Source organism: Pteropus alecto, unplaced genomic scaffold (assembly GCF_000325575.1).
Source record: "Pteropus alecto unplaced genomic scaffold, ASM32557v1 scaffold71, whole genome shotgun sequence".
Lineage (NCBI taxonomy): Eukaryota > Metazoa > Chordata > Mammalia > Chiroptera > Pteropodidae > Pteropus > Pteropus alecto.
In genome coordinates, this window is record NW_006433024.1 from 20,023,643 (window position 1) to 20,041,060 (window position 17,418).

Below are 17,418 nucleotides of genomic sequence, written 5' to 3' on the forward strand. Positions count from 1 at the left end.
GAAAGAGTGAATTAGCACTTATTAAATACCAACCATGTGCCAGGCACTATTAAGTGCTTTATATGTATTTTCTAATTTAATTCCTGTAATAGTTTTATGAGGTAGGTGTTATAACTTTGCTTTTTTCAGGTGGAAAATGAGACTCAGAGAAGCTAAGTTTCATGCCTAAGGTCACACAGCTAGTAAGAGGCAGGGCTGTGAACTTTGGTTAGTCTGACTTCAGACTCAATGTTCTTTTTACTGCATCAGCTGCTACAGAGAATTTGCCTAAATTTTGTTTTTTGGTTTTTGGTTTTTTTTGGACCAGAGGTTTTATAGAGACCGAAGAGCAAAGATAAGTTAAAATGAAAACTTGAGAGCATGTTTTAGGAGGCAGTAACAGAAAGCAGGATTATCAACTTGGTTTCTGGTCAGATCCTTGAGACCAGCAGAGTAGCAAAAGCAGGGCTCCTGGAGTATATGTTGCTAATGATGACATTTGGTGTGTGAGCCTCTTAATGAGCTGCTTGGTTTACTTTGCCCCTATTACTGATCCCTTGGGTGGCTGACCTAGCATCTCTTCTCCGTAGGGTAAAGCCCACAGCTTGAAGCCGAGCGTAAAGGAGAAGCTGGTGGGCAGCCCGGTACGTTCTTCTGAAGATGTAAGCCAGCGAGTCTATCTCTACGAGGGACTCCTAGGTGAGAAACAGACCAGGAAGGTCCCTTGCTCTGGAAGAAAGCTGGACTCAGCCGGGGCAGAGGGTAGCAGTAAACAGGTAGCTGCTTGGCTTTTTGCTGATCTCAGTTGATGTTAGAGGGCAATTTTACATCTGAAGCAGGCGACTTACTGGGTCTGGAAAAAGCCGTGGGTGAAAACTAGAAGAAACTGGGTTTTGGTATTAATCAACAGCCTCTGTCTTTCTGTCTTCCTTTCTTTCCTTTCTTGCTACCATGGTCCTTCCTGCTCATAAACTGGCAGGAAGGGACAAAGGATCCATGTGGGACCAGTTAGAGGATGCTGCTATGGAGACCTTTTCTATAAGTAACCACCATTCTTTGTGTGCTGTGTTCATCCCTCCTCCTTGGGAGGGATCAGGCCTCACTTAGAGGCAGCTGGGGCTGGTGGCAAGATGTTAGATCTGGGGTGGAGAGGCTTGGGTTTCTTTTGCCTTGGAATTTGTAATGAATCCCTTTTATTTGGAGTTTACTCTGTTTTGGTTTGGCAGCTATGTTCTTTATGTTATATAAGCACCCTAAAAAACTCTATTCTATACAGGCAAAGAGCGTTCTACTTTATGGGACCAAATGCAGTTCTGGGAAGATGCGTTCTTAGATGCTGTGATGTTGGAGAGAGAAGGAATGGGTATGGACCAGGGTCCCCAGGAAATGATAGACAGGTATGAGACTCAGGAAACCCTTGGGAAAAGGCAAATTCAGCATTTTGCCAGTTAGTTCTGTGGTTTCCTACCTGAGGGCTGATTTGTCCTTGGTCTCCTGCTTAGGTATCTCTCCCTGGGAGACCATGATCGGAAGCGCCTGGAGGATGACGAAGATCGTTTGCTGGCCACACTCTTGCACAACCTCATCTCCTACATGCTGCTGATGAAGGTGATGTTGGTTTTGCTTATGTCCAGCTACTGTTAATGCTGGAAGGGCAAGGCTTATTCCTGTCGCCTAAATTCTGGGGCAGTTGGGAAGCTGTCAGAGCATCTTACTAGGTCTCTATCTTTCTGATTGAAAGTCTGAGACCTCTCTGCAGTTCACACATGATCCATTTATCTGAAGCTGCCAGGCTATTGTGCTAAGAAATGTTGTAAAGGTGATTAATGATTCCATACCATTTGTTTATTTTGAATTTTAAGTGGGCTTCCTTTGCTAAGTAGTTTTAGGATGCCAGTAAAGCTCCCTACAGAATACAATGAATTAAAAAAAATTTTTTAGGAGTAGGTTCTAAAACCTTAGAGAAGATGGTCAGAATTTACTTTCTAGCACTACCCCTTTATCAGATAGAATTTTCCATAGATATAAAAAGAGCTCCCCATTAAAAAAAAGTAATGCGAGGTTCTAGTTTGACTTGGTCTTACTTGGTTTTTATAGCTGTGGAAATAGTATGTTACCAAATAGAAGAGTCCTGCTCTGAAAGGGACTTAGTGGGCAGAAGAGAGTTGTTTTGACAGTGAGCTCCTGGGTTTCTCCTCCTGTTCTCCCAGTCTCTCTAAATGTGAAGGGATTTATTGATCAAATGCAGAGCATGTCCTACAGGCCCTCTCGGTTTGTTTCATTTTCTGTCATTTCTGTCATAAGGCTCACTGTTCTCGGCTGAACTCCAGGGGTGCCATGAACTCTGGTTGGGGAAGGGTGTTGAACTTTAACTTTAGAGAGGTGTCTTGGCTACAGCTGAGTCCAGTGTTGCTACTCTAAGTTGTTTCTGAATTATGCTCTGAGGACCCCCAGGGTTTTTAGGGCCACTTTAAGGGTGAATGTTACAATATTGGTTGGGGATAGGGAGGAAACGTCCCCTTAAGCCCCAGTCACTTCAGCCACAACTGCAGTAAGAGCCACTTTCCTGTCGAAGCCATCCAGAGACAGAACCAGGCTTTTTCTTCCCAGCCTGTTGGCAGAACACACAGTTGAATGTTTTCTCTCATATTCAGTGATACGGTCTTCTGGAATTCCACTTCTCTCAGACAGTAGGAAACTTACTTGGACATTTCCTCTCCCTCAGTTGAGAGGAAAACAAATCTTTTATGAAAGTCCTATTTTGGTTTTCCAGGTAAATAAGAATGACATCCGGAAGAAAGTGAGACGTCTAATGGGAAAGTCCCACATTGGGCTTGTGTACAGCCAGCAAATCAATGAAGTGCTTGATCAGCTGGCGAACCTGGTAAGCATATCTGGGCTGTCCCTTAGGCTCCCTTTCACTGCATTTGTCCGCCTCCCAGGCTTGGGCCTTGTGGCCTAAAGCAGAGGCTTCTCCATGGGTCATTTCTTGGCTGGCTGGTGTATTTTCAAAATCCCCAGTTCTGAAAATTGGGCTATTACTCCAGGTGAGGCTTTGGCCCTTCTGCTCCGAGATAGGATTCTCTGTACTAAAACTGTCTTAGTGCGGCCATGTCAACATGTGGTCTGTGGAACCCAAGGATCCACAAGGTGAAAACTATCTTCATGATAATACCAAAGTATTATTTGCCATTTTTACCATTGTCATTTACCCTGGCGGTGCGAAAAGCAATACTGGGTAAAACCATTGGTGCCTTAACACAATGGAGACAGTGGCACCAAACTGTGCTGCTGGCCATTATAGTCCTCACCTCCATACACTCACAGTTGAAAAAGACAAACAAACTCGGTTTCACTTATGAATGCCCTTGATGAAGCAAGTTAAAATCATTAATATTATTAAATCCGATTCTTGATTATATATCTTTTTAAGAGTCTATGTAACAAATGAGAAATGTACATAAAGTGTTTCTACAAAATATAACGATTGTTTTGAGGAAAATTAATTATGACAGTTGTAAGGTAAACTGGCAGCATCGTTCATGGGACATCATTTTTACTTGGAAAAATGATTACCAAATTATGGTTATTCAGAGTTGGGTATTTGGCAGTCTTTTGAGCTTGAAGCTTCCTGATATTTAAAGACTTTTCTAATGAGATTGATGATGGTATTAATGTGAATTTTTTGACGTTGTATAATAAAATGTGTCAACTTTTGGAAGAGCTGCTTAACTTGGTGAACCAGTATTTTCCATATAATCAATGTATGATGTTACAAATTAAGGTGTGGGTAAAAAATTCACTCAAAACTGTAAGGTAGACAAATGGATTTTAATGTAACAAGGTACAAAATGTTCATTGATGTGTTTTTAGATTCTACATTGCAATTAATTTTAAGAAACTGCTATTTCTCTAGTTTTGGTATAGTATCAAAAAAGAATATGTGTATTTATCTGGAAAGGCTATTAAAATACGCTTTTCCTTTTTCAAATATACATCTGTGAGGCCAGATTTTCTCTCTGTTTCTTAACCGAAGCAATACATCACAGCAGATTGAATGCAGAAGCAGATGTGAGAATCTAGCTTTTTTTATTAGCCATACATTAAAGAGATTTATAAAAATGTAACATAGTGCCAATCTTCTCATTTTTTTGTCTTGGGAAATATAGTTATTTTACAAAAAATGTTATTTATATTACTATGTAATGGATTTATTATTAATGGATTATTAATTACTTTTAAATGAATTAATGAGCACTTAAAATTTTTCAGTTTTAATTTCTAGTGTGGTAAATATCTATAAGCATAACACATGTAAACATAAGCTTTTGGGGGTCATCAGTGATTTTTAAGAATTCTAGGATTCCTGAGACCAAAAAGTTTGCGAACACTTCCTTTGTGGCCTGTGGCCAGCAGATAGCACTGTGCCAAGAAAGCTGATATAAATTTAATTGCCGACTGGGGGAATTGCTGGCCGAGTGCCCTGTGAGAGGAATGGATGGATGTCCCTGAAAGAGCTATCTTTCCTCAGAGCGGACGTGATCTCTCGATCCGGTCCAGTGGCAGCCGGCACATGAAGAAGCAGACATTTGTGGTACATGCGGGGACAGACACAAATGGAGATATCTTTTTTATGGAGGTAGGTGCTGGTTCATGCAAGGGGCCCAAAGGCACATTTGAGTGTTACGAGGAACTCCTAGAACTGATGCCAGAATATTTCCCATTTATCTCATTCATCTTCATGATCCATTTATTATTAAATTGTCAGGCTCTTATGCAAATAAGTTAATATGATAGATGATTCCCTCTCATTTCTCATATATGATAGATGATGTCACAATGTCCATAAGTCAGAATAACATAAAAATGATACACATTGGAAAGTCTTGCTCTCTTTCTTATCCCCATCCACCTCACCCCTTCCTCCTGTAGGTAACCACTTTAATTGGTTTCCTTTGTATATTCCAGAATTTTTTATGCAAACAGTATACAATTTGAACATAAATTCTTGTTTTTCTCCTTTCTTAGCACATCATATCCACTGATCTGTACCTTGCATTTTTCATTACACGATATCCTGGTGATCTTCTGTATCAGGACAAAAAGAGCTTTCTCAGTCTCTCTACAGCTGCAGAGTATTCCACTGTGTGACTATGCCATAGTTTATTTAACCAGTCAGTATATATAGTTTTCTTCCAGATTTTTGCTGTTGCTAATTATCATACTCAGAATGATGCTACACCTGCTTCATTTAGTATGTGTGCAGGTTTAAGAATTCCCAAAAGTGGGATTGCTGGGTCAAAGGGAAAAATGCATTTATAATTTTTAATAAATTATAAGTGCATTTTTATAATTTATTAAATTATAAAAATGATTTAATAAATTAAATCATTTTAAAAGTTTAAGAATTCCCAGGAGTGGGATTGCTGGGTCAAAGGAAAAAATGCATTTATAATTTTGGCTGATAGGACTCTGAAGTATCTCTTAACATACACTAGTCCCCCTCCCACTCTGCCAGTAATTTTGTTGAAGAAATTTGTCTTATGGAGTATCTCACATTCTAGATTTTTTTGCTGATTGCATCTCCTTGGTGTTAACATGTTTCTCTTATCACTTGTATTTCTTATAAATGAGTAGTTCAGTTTAGAGGTTTGATCAGTTTCAGATTCAATATTTTGGCAAGAATACTTCATAAGTGGTACTGTATATTTCCTGTTGCCTCATCTGGTCATCTCCTAGTGATCAGTGGATTCATATGTGGGCAGCATGACCTTTGCCCTTTTAGGTAGTTGATTAAAATTAGTAGTCTTGTGTATGCCTTATTCATTTACCTAATATTTATGGAGCACATGTTATGTGGTAGGCACTCTGCTGGGTTTGGGGTTACAGCCCTATAAGGGAGACATGGTTTTTGTTGCCCTTACTAGGTTGACATACCATCGTGGAAGTCACATAATTAAACAGTATCATAAAGTATGATGAGCATTATGAGAGCACATGTTCATGGGCAAGTGTTTTAAGAATACATAGCGAAGGGTCTAGGAGTTGTGGAGGACCCCTCAGAAGTGACCCTTGAACTTAGACCTGAAGAATAAGAGTTAATGGCTGGAGTTGGGGAGGGGAAGAATGTTCCCGGGGTATTTGAGGTAGAATAGATAGGACTTGATGGTGTAGTTAGCAGGAAAGGAAAAGCCTTGCGACTCCTTCATTTCTAGCTTGAGCACCTGGGTGGATGGTGATGCTATTTACTCAAATATAGGGCTTAGAAGGAGGATCTGCCCAGGAGGAGATTTTGAATTGAAATTGAATGTGTTGAGTTTGCGATGCTGCCCGTGAGACCTCCAAAAAAAAGGGAAGTCGGGAACTCAGGAAGACAGGTTTTACATGGAGAAATTTGAGAGCCATCCATATGGTCATAATAATTATAATATTTCTTACATTATAATGACATTATTGTTATAGCAGCTAACGCTAGGGTACTTTCTATGTGTCTGGCTTTATTCTAAGAAGTTTATGCACATTAACTTATTTAATTTTCACAATAACTCCATAAAGTTCTTACTGTTACTCTCATCTTACACATGAGGAAATATAGATATGGATTAACTTACTCAAGGTGGCACAGCTAAGTAAGGGGACAGCCAGAATCTGTCTCAGGCAATCTGATTTTAGCTCTGTGTTCGTAACCATTGTGCTATAATGTCTCCCATAAAAATCGAAGCCATAGAATGGATACCTTCACCGGGAAGAATGTTGAGCAAGAAGCAGCTGTGAAGGAGGACTTTGTCTTTTAATTTATATTATCCTGTATTATATAATTTTTTTTTGCAATAAGCATTGTCCATGTGTCACTCGTATAATTAATGTTTTAAAAGATTTATGCAGAACTAGGCCCAGCCAGGATTAGAAATTTGTTGGTTCTCTTTTTTCTCCTTGGTTAAGCCTCCCTTGCCTTTGTCCTTGTCAACAGAGATAAATTCTAAGGTTGTAAGATGCAGGCATGCACTATCATCTGAATATATTAAGTCTAAAACATATAGGAGGTGATAAACATTGAAGTGAAAATGAGCCTCTTCCCTGCCTACAGTTTCCTTTCAGTGACTCCTTTACTTTCAATAAACCTTTTAGTGGACACTATGTCTAGCAGTTTAGTGTTTGTGTCTCCACCTAAAGAAGACTGAGCATAAGTCAGGGAACCTGATCATGAGGATGCTCCCAGGACCAGTTGTCCCAGCAGTGGAGTCGAACCTGGGATGCGAGAGACTCGACAAGGCGAGAACCACTGAACTGCTGTGTGCACTTCTGCAGGTGTGCGATGACTGCGTGGTGTTACGTAGTAACATCGGGACAGTGTACGAACGCTGGTGGTATGAGAAGCTCATCAACATGACCTACTGTCCCAAGACCAAGGTGTTGTGCTTATGGCGTAGAAACGGCTCTGAAACCCAGCTCAACAAATTTTATACTAAGAAGGTACCCACAAACTCTGTTTGGATTGGGAGTGGGCATTGAGAGCAAAGTGTTGAGTTTCTTGTAGGGCAGTTAAAATTCCAAAATCCATGTCTGGAGCCCCTCTTTTGCCTCTGACTGTTGTGTGGGATAGGTAAAGCTGTCTCTGAGGTGCCGGCATCAGCCCAGGCCTTCAGCAGCCATTATGAAACGGAGGGCGGGGAGCCCTAGAAAGCATATGTGACAGGCCGCTCTCTCCCCCATGTGCCGCAGTGTCGGGAGCTGTACTACTGCGTGAAGGATAGCATGGAGCGTGCTGCTGCCCGACAGCAAAGCATCAAACCTGGTGAGAACAGAACAACTTCCTGAGCAAGGACCTTCCGTTTATTTTCACCAGTCCTTATGAGCATCAGAGGCCTGGCAAAGAAGTCGGGCTGTGGGATTTCCCACCTCTCAGCTGATAATCTCCTCCCTCACCACAGGACCTGAACTAGGTGGCGAGTTCCCTGTGCAGGACATGAAGACTGGTGAGGGTGGCTTGCTGCAGGTCACCCTGGAAGGGATCAATCTCAAGTTCATGCACAATCAGGTGGGTACAAGTGGCATCACAAGGCTTTCTAGCCCTGTTGTTCCAGCTGCAGTGAGGATCAGTGTCCAGATCCCCTAGTGCTTTCCCAGTGAGCATGAGAGAGGGCCCTGGGGCTAGTGGGAGAATTGGAGCAGCTGGACCAGAGAGAAATCAGAGAGGAGGGCACAGTGACATTGGCAACCAGCTTGAAGGTGCAGCGGGGAGCTTATGCAGGAGACTGGGAAAGAGAGGGAGCCTGGGTAGCTGGGCTGCCCACGTGCGTTAGACTCAGCACAGTGTGAGTGGGAGCGTCTCACCTGGCCCTTCTTCGCACAGTGTCTGCCTCCCCTATTCCCAGGATATGCTTTGCTTGGTGATTTTGCTTTGAGAGTCTATCTAGACCAGCTGATCTTGCTCATGTGTGTCTGGCGTGTGTAAAGTTTGCACGCACACATGCGTGCATGTGTGAGTATCTTGTATCTGTCCTATCTGGAGTGTGTGTTTATTTGCCTTTTTCTCCTGCTGATTCTTCCTATTCTTTTCCTTCCTCTGAGTGTCCCCACTCTGTCCCTGCGTCACAGCCCCGCCCCCCTTCTTTTGAGCGGGGAATACTTCAGGATACCTTCTTCTCTCATTGCGATTCCACCATAGGAGCTGACTTTTCTCTTTCTCTTGGTCTTTTAACACAGTGTTACTTTTTCTCTCAGTGGACATTCCTTAAGCTAATTCCTTTCCGAGGCCAACGCATCATCCCAGGTCCGTCCCCAGTCTGACTCTTCACACAAGTGCCTTCCCTACCCCTTCCCCCCTTCCCTGCTGTACTGGTTCCTCTCCTTGAGACTCTGAGCCAGATCTAAATCGTGAAACACTACAGCCCCTGGTCAGGCAGCAGATTCCCAGGGGAGGTGAACATCTGGACTCTGGCTTTCTCCCTCCACTTGCCATTTGAGTTCTTCAGAAATCTAGCTGGTCAGCTTTGGTGTGATGGGAAACAGCTGCCCAGGCTTCTTGGCAGTATATTTTCAACAGTATATTTACTATTAGTAATATTAATATTTTAAATAGTATACTTAAGACCTTAGGGTCAGCCTAAAGAGGGGTTTACCTAAGTACTTTTCTGGACCATGGAGGTACTGGCACTTCTTGGAGAGCAGGCTTCTGACCACATTTTAGTGCTGTGGACTCCCTTGACGCCTCACCTTCTAAAGAAGAGATTTTGTTGACACTCAAATGCCCTCTTCCGGGTCTGGCCCTTTGGACTGACCTAACATCTGTACGAAGCTTGTACGAGCTAGTATCGAGCTAAGGCTTTGCCCCAGAAGAGAGATCCTACAGAGAGGGGAACTCAAACCCTGACTGACAATGAGATAAGGGCTGTGGGGTCCACCTTCTACTACATAACAGTCAGTTGGAGTCGAGAGGGCCTGAGACCCTCCGATGGAGTCACACAGTTGGGGGAACAAATAGGAAGTCTTTAGAGTCAGGAGGGATGTGGATTCAGAGCCCAGCTTCATTATTCACGTGCAGATAAACTTTCTGATCCTCAGTGTCCTCAACTGTAAAGTGAGGGTAGTACTCTATACTGTGCCACATAGGTATAAGGATTGCAAATAGTTTTTGTAGAATTCCTAGTAGGTGCCCATAAGGGGTAGCTGTTATTATGACCACCTCGTGCTTCTTGGGAGAGCCTGGATCCTGTTTCAAGGAAGATAGCAACGCCTCCACCCCAAGGACATTCTGAGGGGAGCTTTGCGCCCGTGCCTGCCCTCTGCGCCGGAGGAGGATGCATGGAAGGGTAGAGAGCTGATGGGCTGAGTGGGGGGGACCCGTGGGGCACAGTGTCCTACAAACGCTGCTCTGGACACAGGTTATGGGCGGGCAGCCCAGGCCAGCAGAGGGGCCTTCGGGTTGGGTTTGTCCATTAAAACTAACTCCTTCATTTCTCTCCCATGCTTTCTCCTCCGGCCAGGAGCGGAAGGTACATGCCCTTTCTGCTGTCTTCGCTTCTTAGCGCTTTTGAGTTGTGTGTGTGTGGATTCTTCTGTCCTCCCTTTGGGAAATAGCTTTCCTGTGTGTGGGTGGGGCTGTAGCTGGGAAAGTGGGCTTTGTGGGGCCAGAGGGGGAGCCTCTGGGCCTTACCCCACCTTCCCTCCCTCTCTTGCAGGTTTTCATAGAGCTGAATCACATTAAAAAGTGCAATACAGTTCGAGGCGTCTTTGTCCTGGAGGAATTTGGTAATTACACTATTTTGCTCTTAGGTCTGGACTCACATGGCAGTAACTCAAACCTCGGAGCTCCAGAGGAGGGACTAGAGGCAGAGAGAAGCAGCAGCTCTGCAGAATCCAGAGGGGCCGGAGTGATAGGGGAGAAAAGGGAACCCCGAGATGAGCGAAGAAGAGAAGGAAGAGAGACAATGGCAGCTAGGGAGTGGGTCACAGAAGAGCAAGTGGCCTTAGACAGGGTTAGCGTTCAGAGGTGGCACTAAAAGGGCTCAGTGAACTAGCTCCAGCTTCCCTCGCTTGGCCAGCCGGCCGGTGGTCAGAAAGTTCTGGGGCAGGGCAGACAGGCAGTCCCCAAGCTCTGCTGTGTTCATGCCGCCTGCTGACGTCCTCCTCGTAGCCCGGTGCTCCATCCAGCCACCCTGGTGCCACTCTGGTGTCCGCCTAACCTCTGTGCTAGTAGAGGAGAGGCGTGTGGTGGTCCAGGCAGACTCACTCTAGAGGGCAGAGAAGCCTAGTGGGCCTCAGAGGCAGATGGGGCGGTTGTAGCTGGGAGCTGGGAGCCGGCCTCCCCCCAGCCCCGTGCTGGCGTGTGGTGTGGTGGGTTCTCACCCCGGGGCTTTGAGCTCCTGCTGCGTTTGTGCTTCATTCTTTTGTGCCCCTCATCGCTGCTATGAAAACCTTCGTTCTCCAGCAGGTAAAGTGGCCTCGGCTCGTGCTGCCTCTCCCCAGGCCCCCCGTCTTGGGCCCTGCAGTGGGTGGGGCGGGCTCCCTTCAGCCAAACTAGCCGCTCACATTGCCAGTTTGTCTCTTCCTTTCTCTCCCCACCCTCTTCCTTTCCAACTTGCCTCCACCCTGGCGCTGCCTCACCGATTCTGAGTTTTCTCCCCCGTGTGCTCCCTTCTCTCTCCTGCCAGAGAGATGTTGGGGAATCTTCTGACTCAGGAGAGGACCTGGGCTTCTTCCTCCACTTTTGATGAGTTTTTTCCCTGTTAACTCTGGGTCCCCTGAATTCTACCCGCCAGGTCAGAAGGAGGGGTGGCCAACTCTTATTCTACGTTCTCTGGCTCCCAGGGGGATGCCATGCCCCTCTGCTCCCGCCTCCAGGGGCCATGGTGATGGCTGTTCCCTGGGGGCCTTGCTCCTTCCTCTGGCCAAGCAGAACCCCTGCATGGCTGGGGCACAGGTGACTCTTAGTCTTGCATTCTGGGCTGTGGACATGTGTGTATTTTGCCTGATGCTCCCTATCACCTCCCTCCTGAGTGCTGTACTCGCCTGTCTCTTCTGCTCAGTGTGTCTGCTCCAGAGCCCTCTGACGCTCTCCCTCACACGGGCAGGCCTGGGCCTCTCCTGCCACTCAGGGAAGGACACTTACAGGTCTGGCGGGTTTAGTGTCATGCCACTTCATCCCGCCTCAGGACCCTCTGTGTAGATGCCGGGAGTACAGGGAACCGTGCTTAACACGACCAGAGTTTCGGGCATCTGAGCAAGGTGAGGCAGAGGCTAGACAACTCTTCCCTAACCCAAGTCCAGGAATAGCCACTGTACTTCTCAGGGGCCCCAGACAGCAGCAGTGACCAGACTGGTGAGAGGCTAACCTGCTCCATGCCAGGGCTTTCAGAGAAGTGCATAGTCACAGCCATCGAGCGAGGAGCCACTGCAAACCTCAGAGAGCAGTGTCTGGGGCAGTGTCCTCTCATCCTGCAGGGGCTAGACAAAAGCCGTCAAAGCCTGAGCTGCTGTAGCCACTGGGAGAGGCCACTGAGAGGAAGGGGACCCTGGTGCCGGGCGCTGCCGCCTGGGGGAGCATGGCACTATTGTTCTTAGTTTTGAACTTTCTGTTTTGTCTCTTGCCCGTCCGGTTTTAGTTCCTGAAATTAAAGAAGTGGTGAGCCACAAGTACAAGACACCAATGGTGAGTGTGCCGCCCAGCCCTGACGGGCCAGTCTGCACAGGGCTTCCTGGGGACCTTCAGACAGGAGTAGGTTGGGGCCTCTGAGAGCACAGGGTGAGGGGCAATTAGGAATGATTTGAAGGGCAAATTTGGTCAGATGCCAAAGAATCAACTGAAGCTGAAACAGGTCTTCGGCCCTGGAGAAGAGATACATACTAAACCCTCTCCCACCGGCCAGCTCTGAGGCCTTGCTTAGGCCCGAGCCATGTTAAGACAGGAAGGAGTTTTCCACTTGGCACATCTACACATGTGAAGATGATGAAGTCTTTGATGTTGATCTGTCTGGTTTTCTCTCTGTAGGCCCACGAGATCTGCTACTCTGTGTTGTGTCTCTTCTCATATGTGGCTGCAGTTCGTAGCAGTGAGGAAGATCTCAGAACCCCACCCCGGCCCGTCTCTAGCTGATGGAGGGGGCTAAGGCTGCCCCAGCCCAGGGGATGCCCCTTGCCATTCTCAAGTGCACAATGCTGCTATGACAAGTGGATGACGCGTGTATGTTCTCTGCAAGCCCCTAGCCGTGGTTTAGCTGGTTCCCAGTTATGTGTCTCTCTCAGTGTGTCCATCACAGGGCCGAGCTAGTCTCTTCTGCTCTCACCCTCTCCACTCCTGGAAGACCAGCCTACTGCCCTTTAGGGCTCAAGAGTATGTGTGTATGTGTGTGCGTGTCTGTCTGTCTTGTTGGGCCGATGGCTTTTAAGAACTCTGAGTATAAGCCACTGCGAGTCCACTACTGTGTGTCCTTGAGACATTTGTGTTGTGGTTGGCATTGTGACCTTCGGTGGAAGACTCTGGCTCTCCGTCCCCTGTGATCCAGCATGACTGGGTGCCTGCAGCAGTCCCACTCTGTGAGGGATGAGGCCTGTCCTCCCAGACAAGGTGTGAGCAGGGAGGGGGACGGAGACTCAAGGGGCAGCAGAGTGAGTGGCAACCTCCCTGCTTCTCTATGCATTTCCTAAGCTGGCAGCTACTGCCCATGGGCCACAAGCCTTGCTGCTGCCTACCATGGCCTCTACCACTGCAGTGGAGCAGCACAGAGGGGCTGCTTTTTGCTGAGCGGCGATTTCCAATAGCCTGCCTCGCCTTAGGCATGAGAGAACAGAGTGGTTGGGGCTAGAAGAGTCCCGGGGACCACTGGCTGCATACCCAGGAACCCGGAGGGGTAGGAAGAGGCCACATTCAGCATATACAGCTGTGTCTGCAGGCGGCTTCTCATGGCACTGGGTGCCAGAGGAAAAGATGGCCTAGGAGTGGGCAAGAGATGATTGTACATATTTCAGTTCCACATTATTTATAGAAAATGTACAGACGTGCAAATGTGAAATAAATGTCCTTAATTCCCCTCGGGCTCCTGGAGTTAAATGATGCCTCCTGTCAGCCTGACCGTGGCCTCTACTAAAGACCTCCGGTCTGAAGCAAGCAGGGAGGAGACCATGCCCATCCAGCTCTGGCTCACAGAAGCTCAGCCTCCCACTCCTCTGGCCCAGCGGGCCTCCTCACCAGGCTTCTGGGCTCCCAGAGAGGGGCAGTGGGAGAAGGCTTCCCTTTGCCACCTCAGGGCCTGTAGAGGGCTGCTGTACTAGGAATTGGCCACTAGAGGGAGCAGCCAAACTGGCTTTGACACCTGAGCAGAAATGAATTTAGCAGTGGAGGAACCAAGCCGGGGGCCCAGCTCCTGGTTTTCCTTGACTTGGCCAGGGCCTCCTACAGACCCTGGATCCCTGAGCTCTGGGATCTTGGCCAGGAGTGTCTTAGATTGGGTAGAATTCTGAGAAGCAGCCCTGGGACCAGCCCTCTTGGAATTTTTTTCTATGCCATAGAACAACCTGGTATTCTGGGCAGGAAGGACCCTCCACACTCTATCAGGGCACCTCTGAGAACTGCTGGCTTCCTCCTCCAAAAAGGAAACTGATGATCAGGTCCGGGCTCCCTCTGGGGGAAGGAAGAGCAGAGTATAGCCCTAGCCCTACATCTTCCTGGTTCCCAGTGTCTTGTGCTGGAGAGGGTCACTCTCTCCCAATGGGATACGGGTGTACATGGGCTTTGGGCTTGTTAACCACTGGGTCCCCAAAACAGCCCAGTGCAGCTCCACTCCAGGCCTTATGGGCACAGAACCATATCGAGATTCAGCAGTGCCCCACATCTGGGCTGCTGTGACCACGGGTCACCAGGCCAAAGATAGTATTGAGCGCATGAGACCAGGAAGGAGAGCCCTGGGCTTCGGGCTGTGTTGCTAATACACTTTCCTGTCACAGCTCCTCAGTTTCCTCATTTGAAGACTATATGCAGTGAGGGAAGACTGAGGTTCCTTCTAGCATTAACATTTTATGAACTTGGGATTCCACTCCGGCCGGGCCTTATTTCACTCTTCTGGGAGACAGGATACCTACCTATAGTTTGCTCTGAAGATCAACTAAATTCTGTGCTTTGTGTGAAAACAAGAGTCAGTTCTCTGTGAGTGCACTGATCTTTTATTGCCCTTATACACTAAGAAACACGACAGGCCAGAAAGACCGGTCTGCAGCCATCATTTCCTGAGCCCACTCATTTTTCACCCAGAAGATCTGAAAGTTTCCAACAGGCGCTCTGACAGGTCAGTCTGCGTAGAGTCCCTTCCACACCTGCTTGCAACTATACTGTGCTACCGATGCCTCCCCCAGCCCAGCCCCAAGATGCACACTTGCACACACACATCCAACAGCAGGAAGGTAGCTTGTCCGCTTCCTTCCAGGCTCCTGGCACATGGGCCGGCATCTGGTTGCACCTGTGACACAGGTTCCCTTGTGAGTGAACTGGACTGAAACCTTGCTAAGAGCCACCGGCACCCTCATTTTCTGATGGCCGCTCCTGGACCAAGGGCCAGGGCTCAGCCTCTGATTTGGGCCCCGATTGTCAGGGTGGTCTGGAGTACATACCTGGCCATCCCTGGTGAGCCAGCCTGGTCACTGAGGCACTGCAGGAGAGAAGGAGGCCATGTCATTTGTGTGCTGCACCTTCCAGCACCATGTGCGTCCTCCCAGATTCTGGGAGGCTGAGGGAGCAGCTCTAGCAACAGAGCCCAGAAGCCAGAACCCATCTGGACATGGCAAGGTCATTGCCCTTTCAGCCAGAGCAGCTGTTGGGCCAGGAAACAGAGTCCCAGCTGGTGTCCTGCCTCCTCCGCCACCCTAGGCTCTGGCCCAGTGGGTTCCTCACCTCGCACCTCTAGGCGGCACTCACACTGTGCCTCGCCTTGTAAGTTGGTGGCCCTGCAGACATAGACACCCCCGTCAAAGGGGCAGGGCTTTCTGATCTCCAGGGTCAACACTCCCTGCTTGCTGAACATGCGGAAGCGGGCATCTTCTCCCAGGTCCAGACCATTCTTGAACCAGGAAACCTTGGGCTGTAAATCAGCAATGAGAGGAAGAAAAACCCTCAGGTGGACAGGGGACCTAGCAGGCATGTAGAAAGACTGGCATTGGTGTTCCTACTCCAGGGGCTCCCACTAGGTCCGAAACTGCCAAAGAGTGAGAATGGACAGGGAGCCAACGGTGAGCGTTGAGGCCCTGCTCGGGGAGAGCAACTTGGCCCCGATCCCAGAGGCAGAGAGGAAGCAGGGGGACAGGCTGGGGAGAGGACCGCTCAAGGATGGAGCTGCTAAGCCCTGTCTCCTGGGTCTGCCTGGACCTGGGCCCGAAGTTCCCTACCTTGGGGCTACCCCGGACGGCACAGCAGAGGACAGCATTGTAGCCGGCGATGACTGAGCGGGTGAGTGAAGCTTGGGGCCTCAGAAAAGTCCAGGGCTTTGTAGTTGGGTGGCTCATATGTGATGCCTGTTGGTAATAGGACTTTGTGCCAGGAGGGCCACACCAAGCCGGGCACCCCTCCCTGACCCCACCGCCTCCCTGCCTCAGCTCCCCCAGGGGTGAAAGTGAGGGTACAGACCTGGTCTAGGGATGAAGACGGGCTCCTTGGTGGTGGCGGCACTGTCACTGGGCCCCACCATGTTATGACTGAAGACCCGGAAGTAGTAGCCATTGCCAATGATAAGTTCTGACACCACGCAGTGGGTACCGCGGTAGTGCTCCAAGACAGTGAACCACTCCTGCAGGTGTGGAGGAAAGGGAGGGGTCTCTGGGGGCAGGTCCTACTTCCTGCCGAGGCCCTCTCAACTGTGGAGGGAACCAGATCGGAGAGGGAGGATGAGAGGAAGGCCCATTCTCAGGCCAGGAGAGAGGCAGCTGGGCTGCCTGGCCCTAGGGAGGGTATATGTGGGGCGCAGACCCCCAGGCTCACCATGGTCTTCTTGTCAGCTTTCTGTACTGTGTAACCCAAGATCTCTGTGTTGCCATCATCTTGGGGTGGCTTCCACTCCAAAGCCACATTGAAACCCCACGTTTCTGTGACCCGAATGTCCACTGGAGGACTTGGCTTGTCTGCAGAATATAGACCCAGTTGGAACACCACACCTCCTGATACTTACTGCCTGAACAAGAGCAGGGGACGCCAGGCACAAGGGGCCCCATGGCCCGCCATCCTGGACTTGGCTGTCGTCTTCTGTAGGACTGGGCATCCCAGAGCTGGGGCCCCAGGACTGAAAGATGTGAAGCCCTGGGTTGGGTCCAGCTCAGGGAGAGGAAATGAGGGGGCTCAGAGGGAGGCCCCAGTGCCACGCACCAATGACCTGCAGGACCAGCGTCGCCTTGTCCTCCATGTTCTCAATGCGCAGCGCCACCTGGTAGGTGCCAGAGTGGGTGCGGCAAGCGGCCCGGATAAACAGGATGGTGTCCGTAGGGCTGTTTCGGATGCTCACCTCCTCGCTGGCCAGTGGCTGCCCCTCTTTGGTCCAGGTCACCTGAGGCCGGGGCTTGCCCTGTGGGGAGGAACAGCTCACTCCCAAGCCTGGCTCTTCCTGAAGGCCGGCCACCACTGCAGCCTCGCATGCCCAGGTGAGGTCCCGGGGTGTGGTCAGCCCTGAGACACACCCATCTGCTAGGCATGAACAACACACTGTGAGACAGAGAAGGGGGCCAGCCCTACCTGGAAAGGAATGAGGAGGTTCACGGGCTCCCCAACCCTCCTCTGGATGGTCTGGCGTAGGTGCCTGGGCAGCTGGAGCCGTGGCCGCTCTGTGGAAACAGTGGGTGGCTCAGTGGGGACCAACCACAGCCCGAAGCCTGAGAAGCGCCACAGGTCCGTTCTCTCTTGAGGCAGAGCCCAGAGAGCTGCAAAGAAAATCGCTGCCTCCTGGGCCCACCGCCCCCCCTCAGCTC

The 17,418-nt window shown here is 48.9% G+C and overlaps 2 protein-coding genes across 2 annotated transcripts in view; one reads left to right on the plus strand and one right to left on the minus strand.

Moving 5' to 3' along the window:
• Window positions 1-13,513, plus strand: part of MADD (MAP kinase activating death domain) — a 35,419-nt gene extending 21,906 nt beyond the window's left edge. Inside the window, 11 exon segments of the mRNA XM_025044105.1 lie at window positions 570-678; window positions 1,256-1,376; window positions 1,482-1,587; window positions 2,753-2,863; window positions 4,511-4,618; window positions 7,288-7,452; window positions 7,702-7,774; window positions 7,911-8,017; window positions 10,161-10,230; window positions 12,084-12,130; window positions 12,470-13,513. Coding sequence (XP_024899873.1) covers window positions 570-678; window positions 1,256-1,376; window positions 1,482-1,587; window positions 2,753-2,863; window positions 4,511-4,618; window positions 7,288-7,452; window positions 7,702-7,774; window positions 7,911-8,017; window positions 10,161-10,230; window positions 12,084-12,130; window positions 12,470-12,574 — 1,122 coding nt within the window. The 3' untranslated portion in view covers window positions 12,575-13,513.
• A 130-nt stretch (window positions 13,514-13,643) lies between these two features.
• The window catches only part of MYBPC3 (myosin binding protein C, cardiac), a 16,273-nt gene continuing 12,498 nt past the window's right edge, over window positions 13,644-17,418 (minus strand). The window contains 7 exon segments of the mRNA XM_025044106.1: window positions 13,644-15,548; window positions 15,853-15,910; window positions 15,912-15,978; window positions 16,091-16,250; window positions 16,442-16,581; window positions 16,823-17,018; window positions 17,186-17,274. Of these exon segments, the coding sequence (XP_024899874.1) occupies window positions 15,258-15,548; window positions 15,853-15,910; window positions 15,912-15,978; window positions 16,091-16,250; window positions 16,442-16,581; window positions 16,823-17,018; window positions 17,186-17,274 (1,001 nt within the window). The 3' untranslated portion in view covers window positions 13,644-15,257.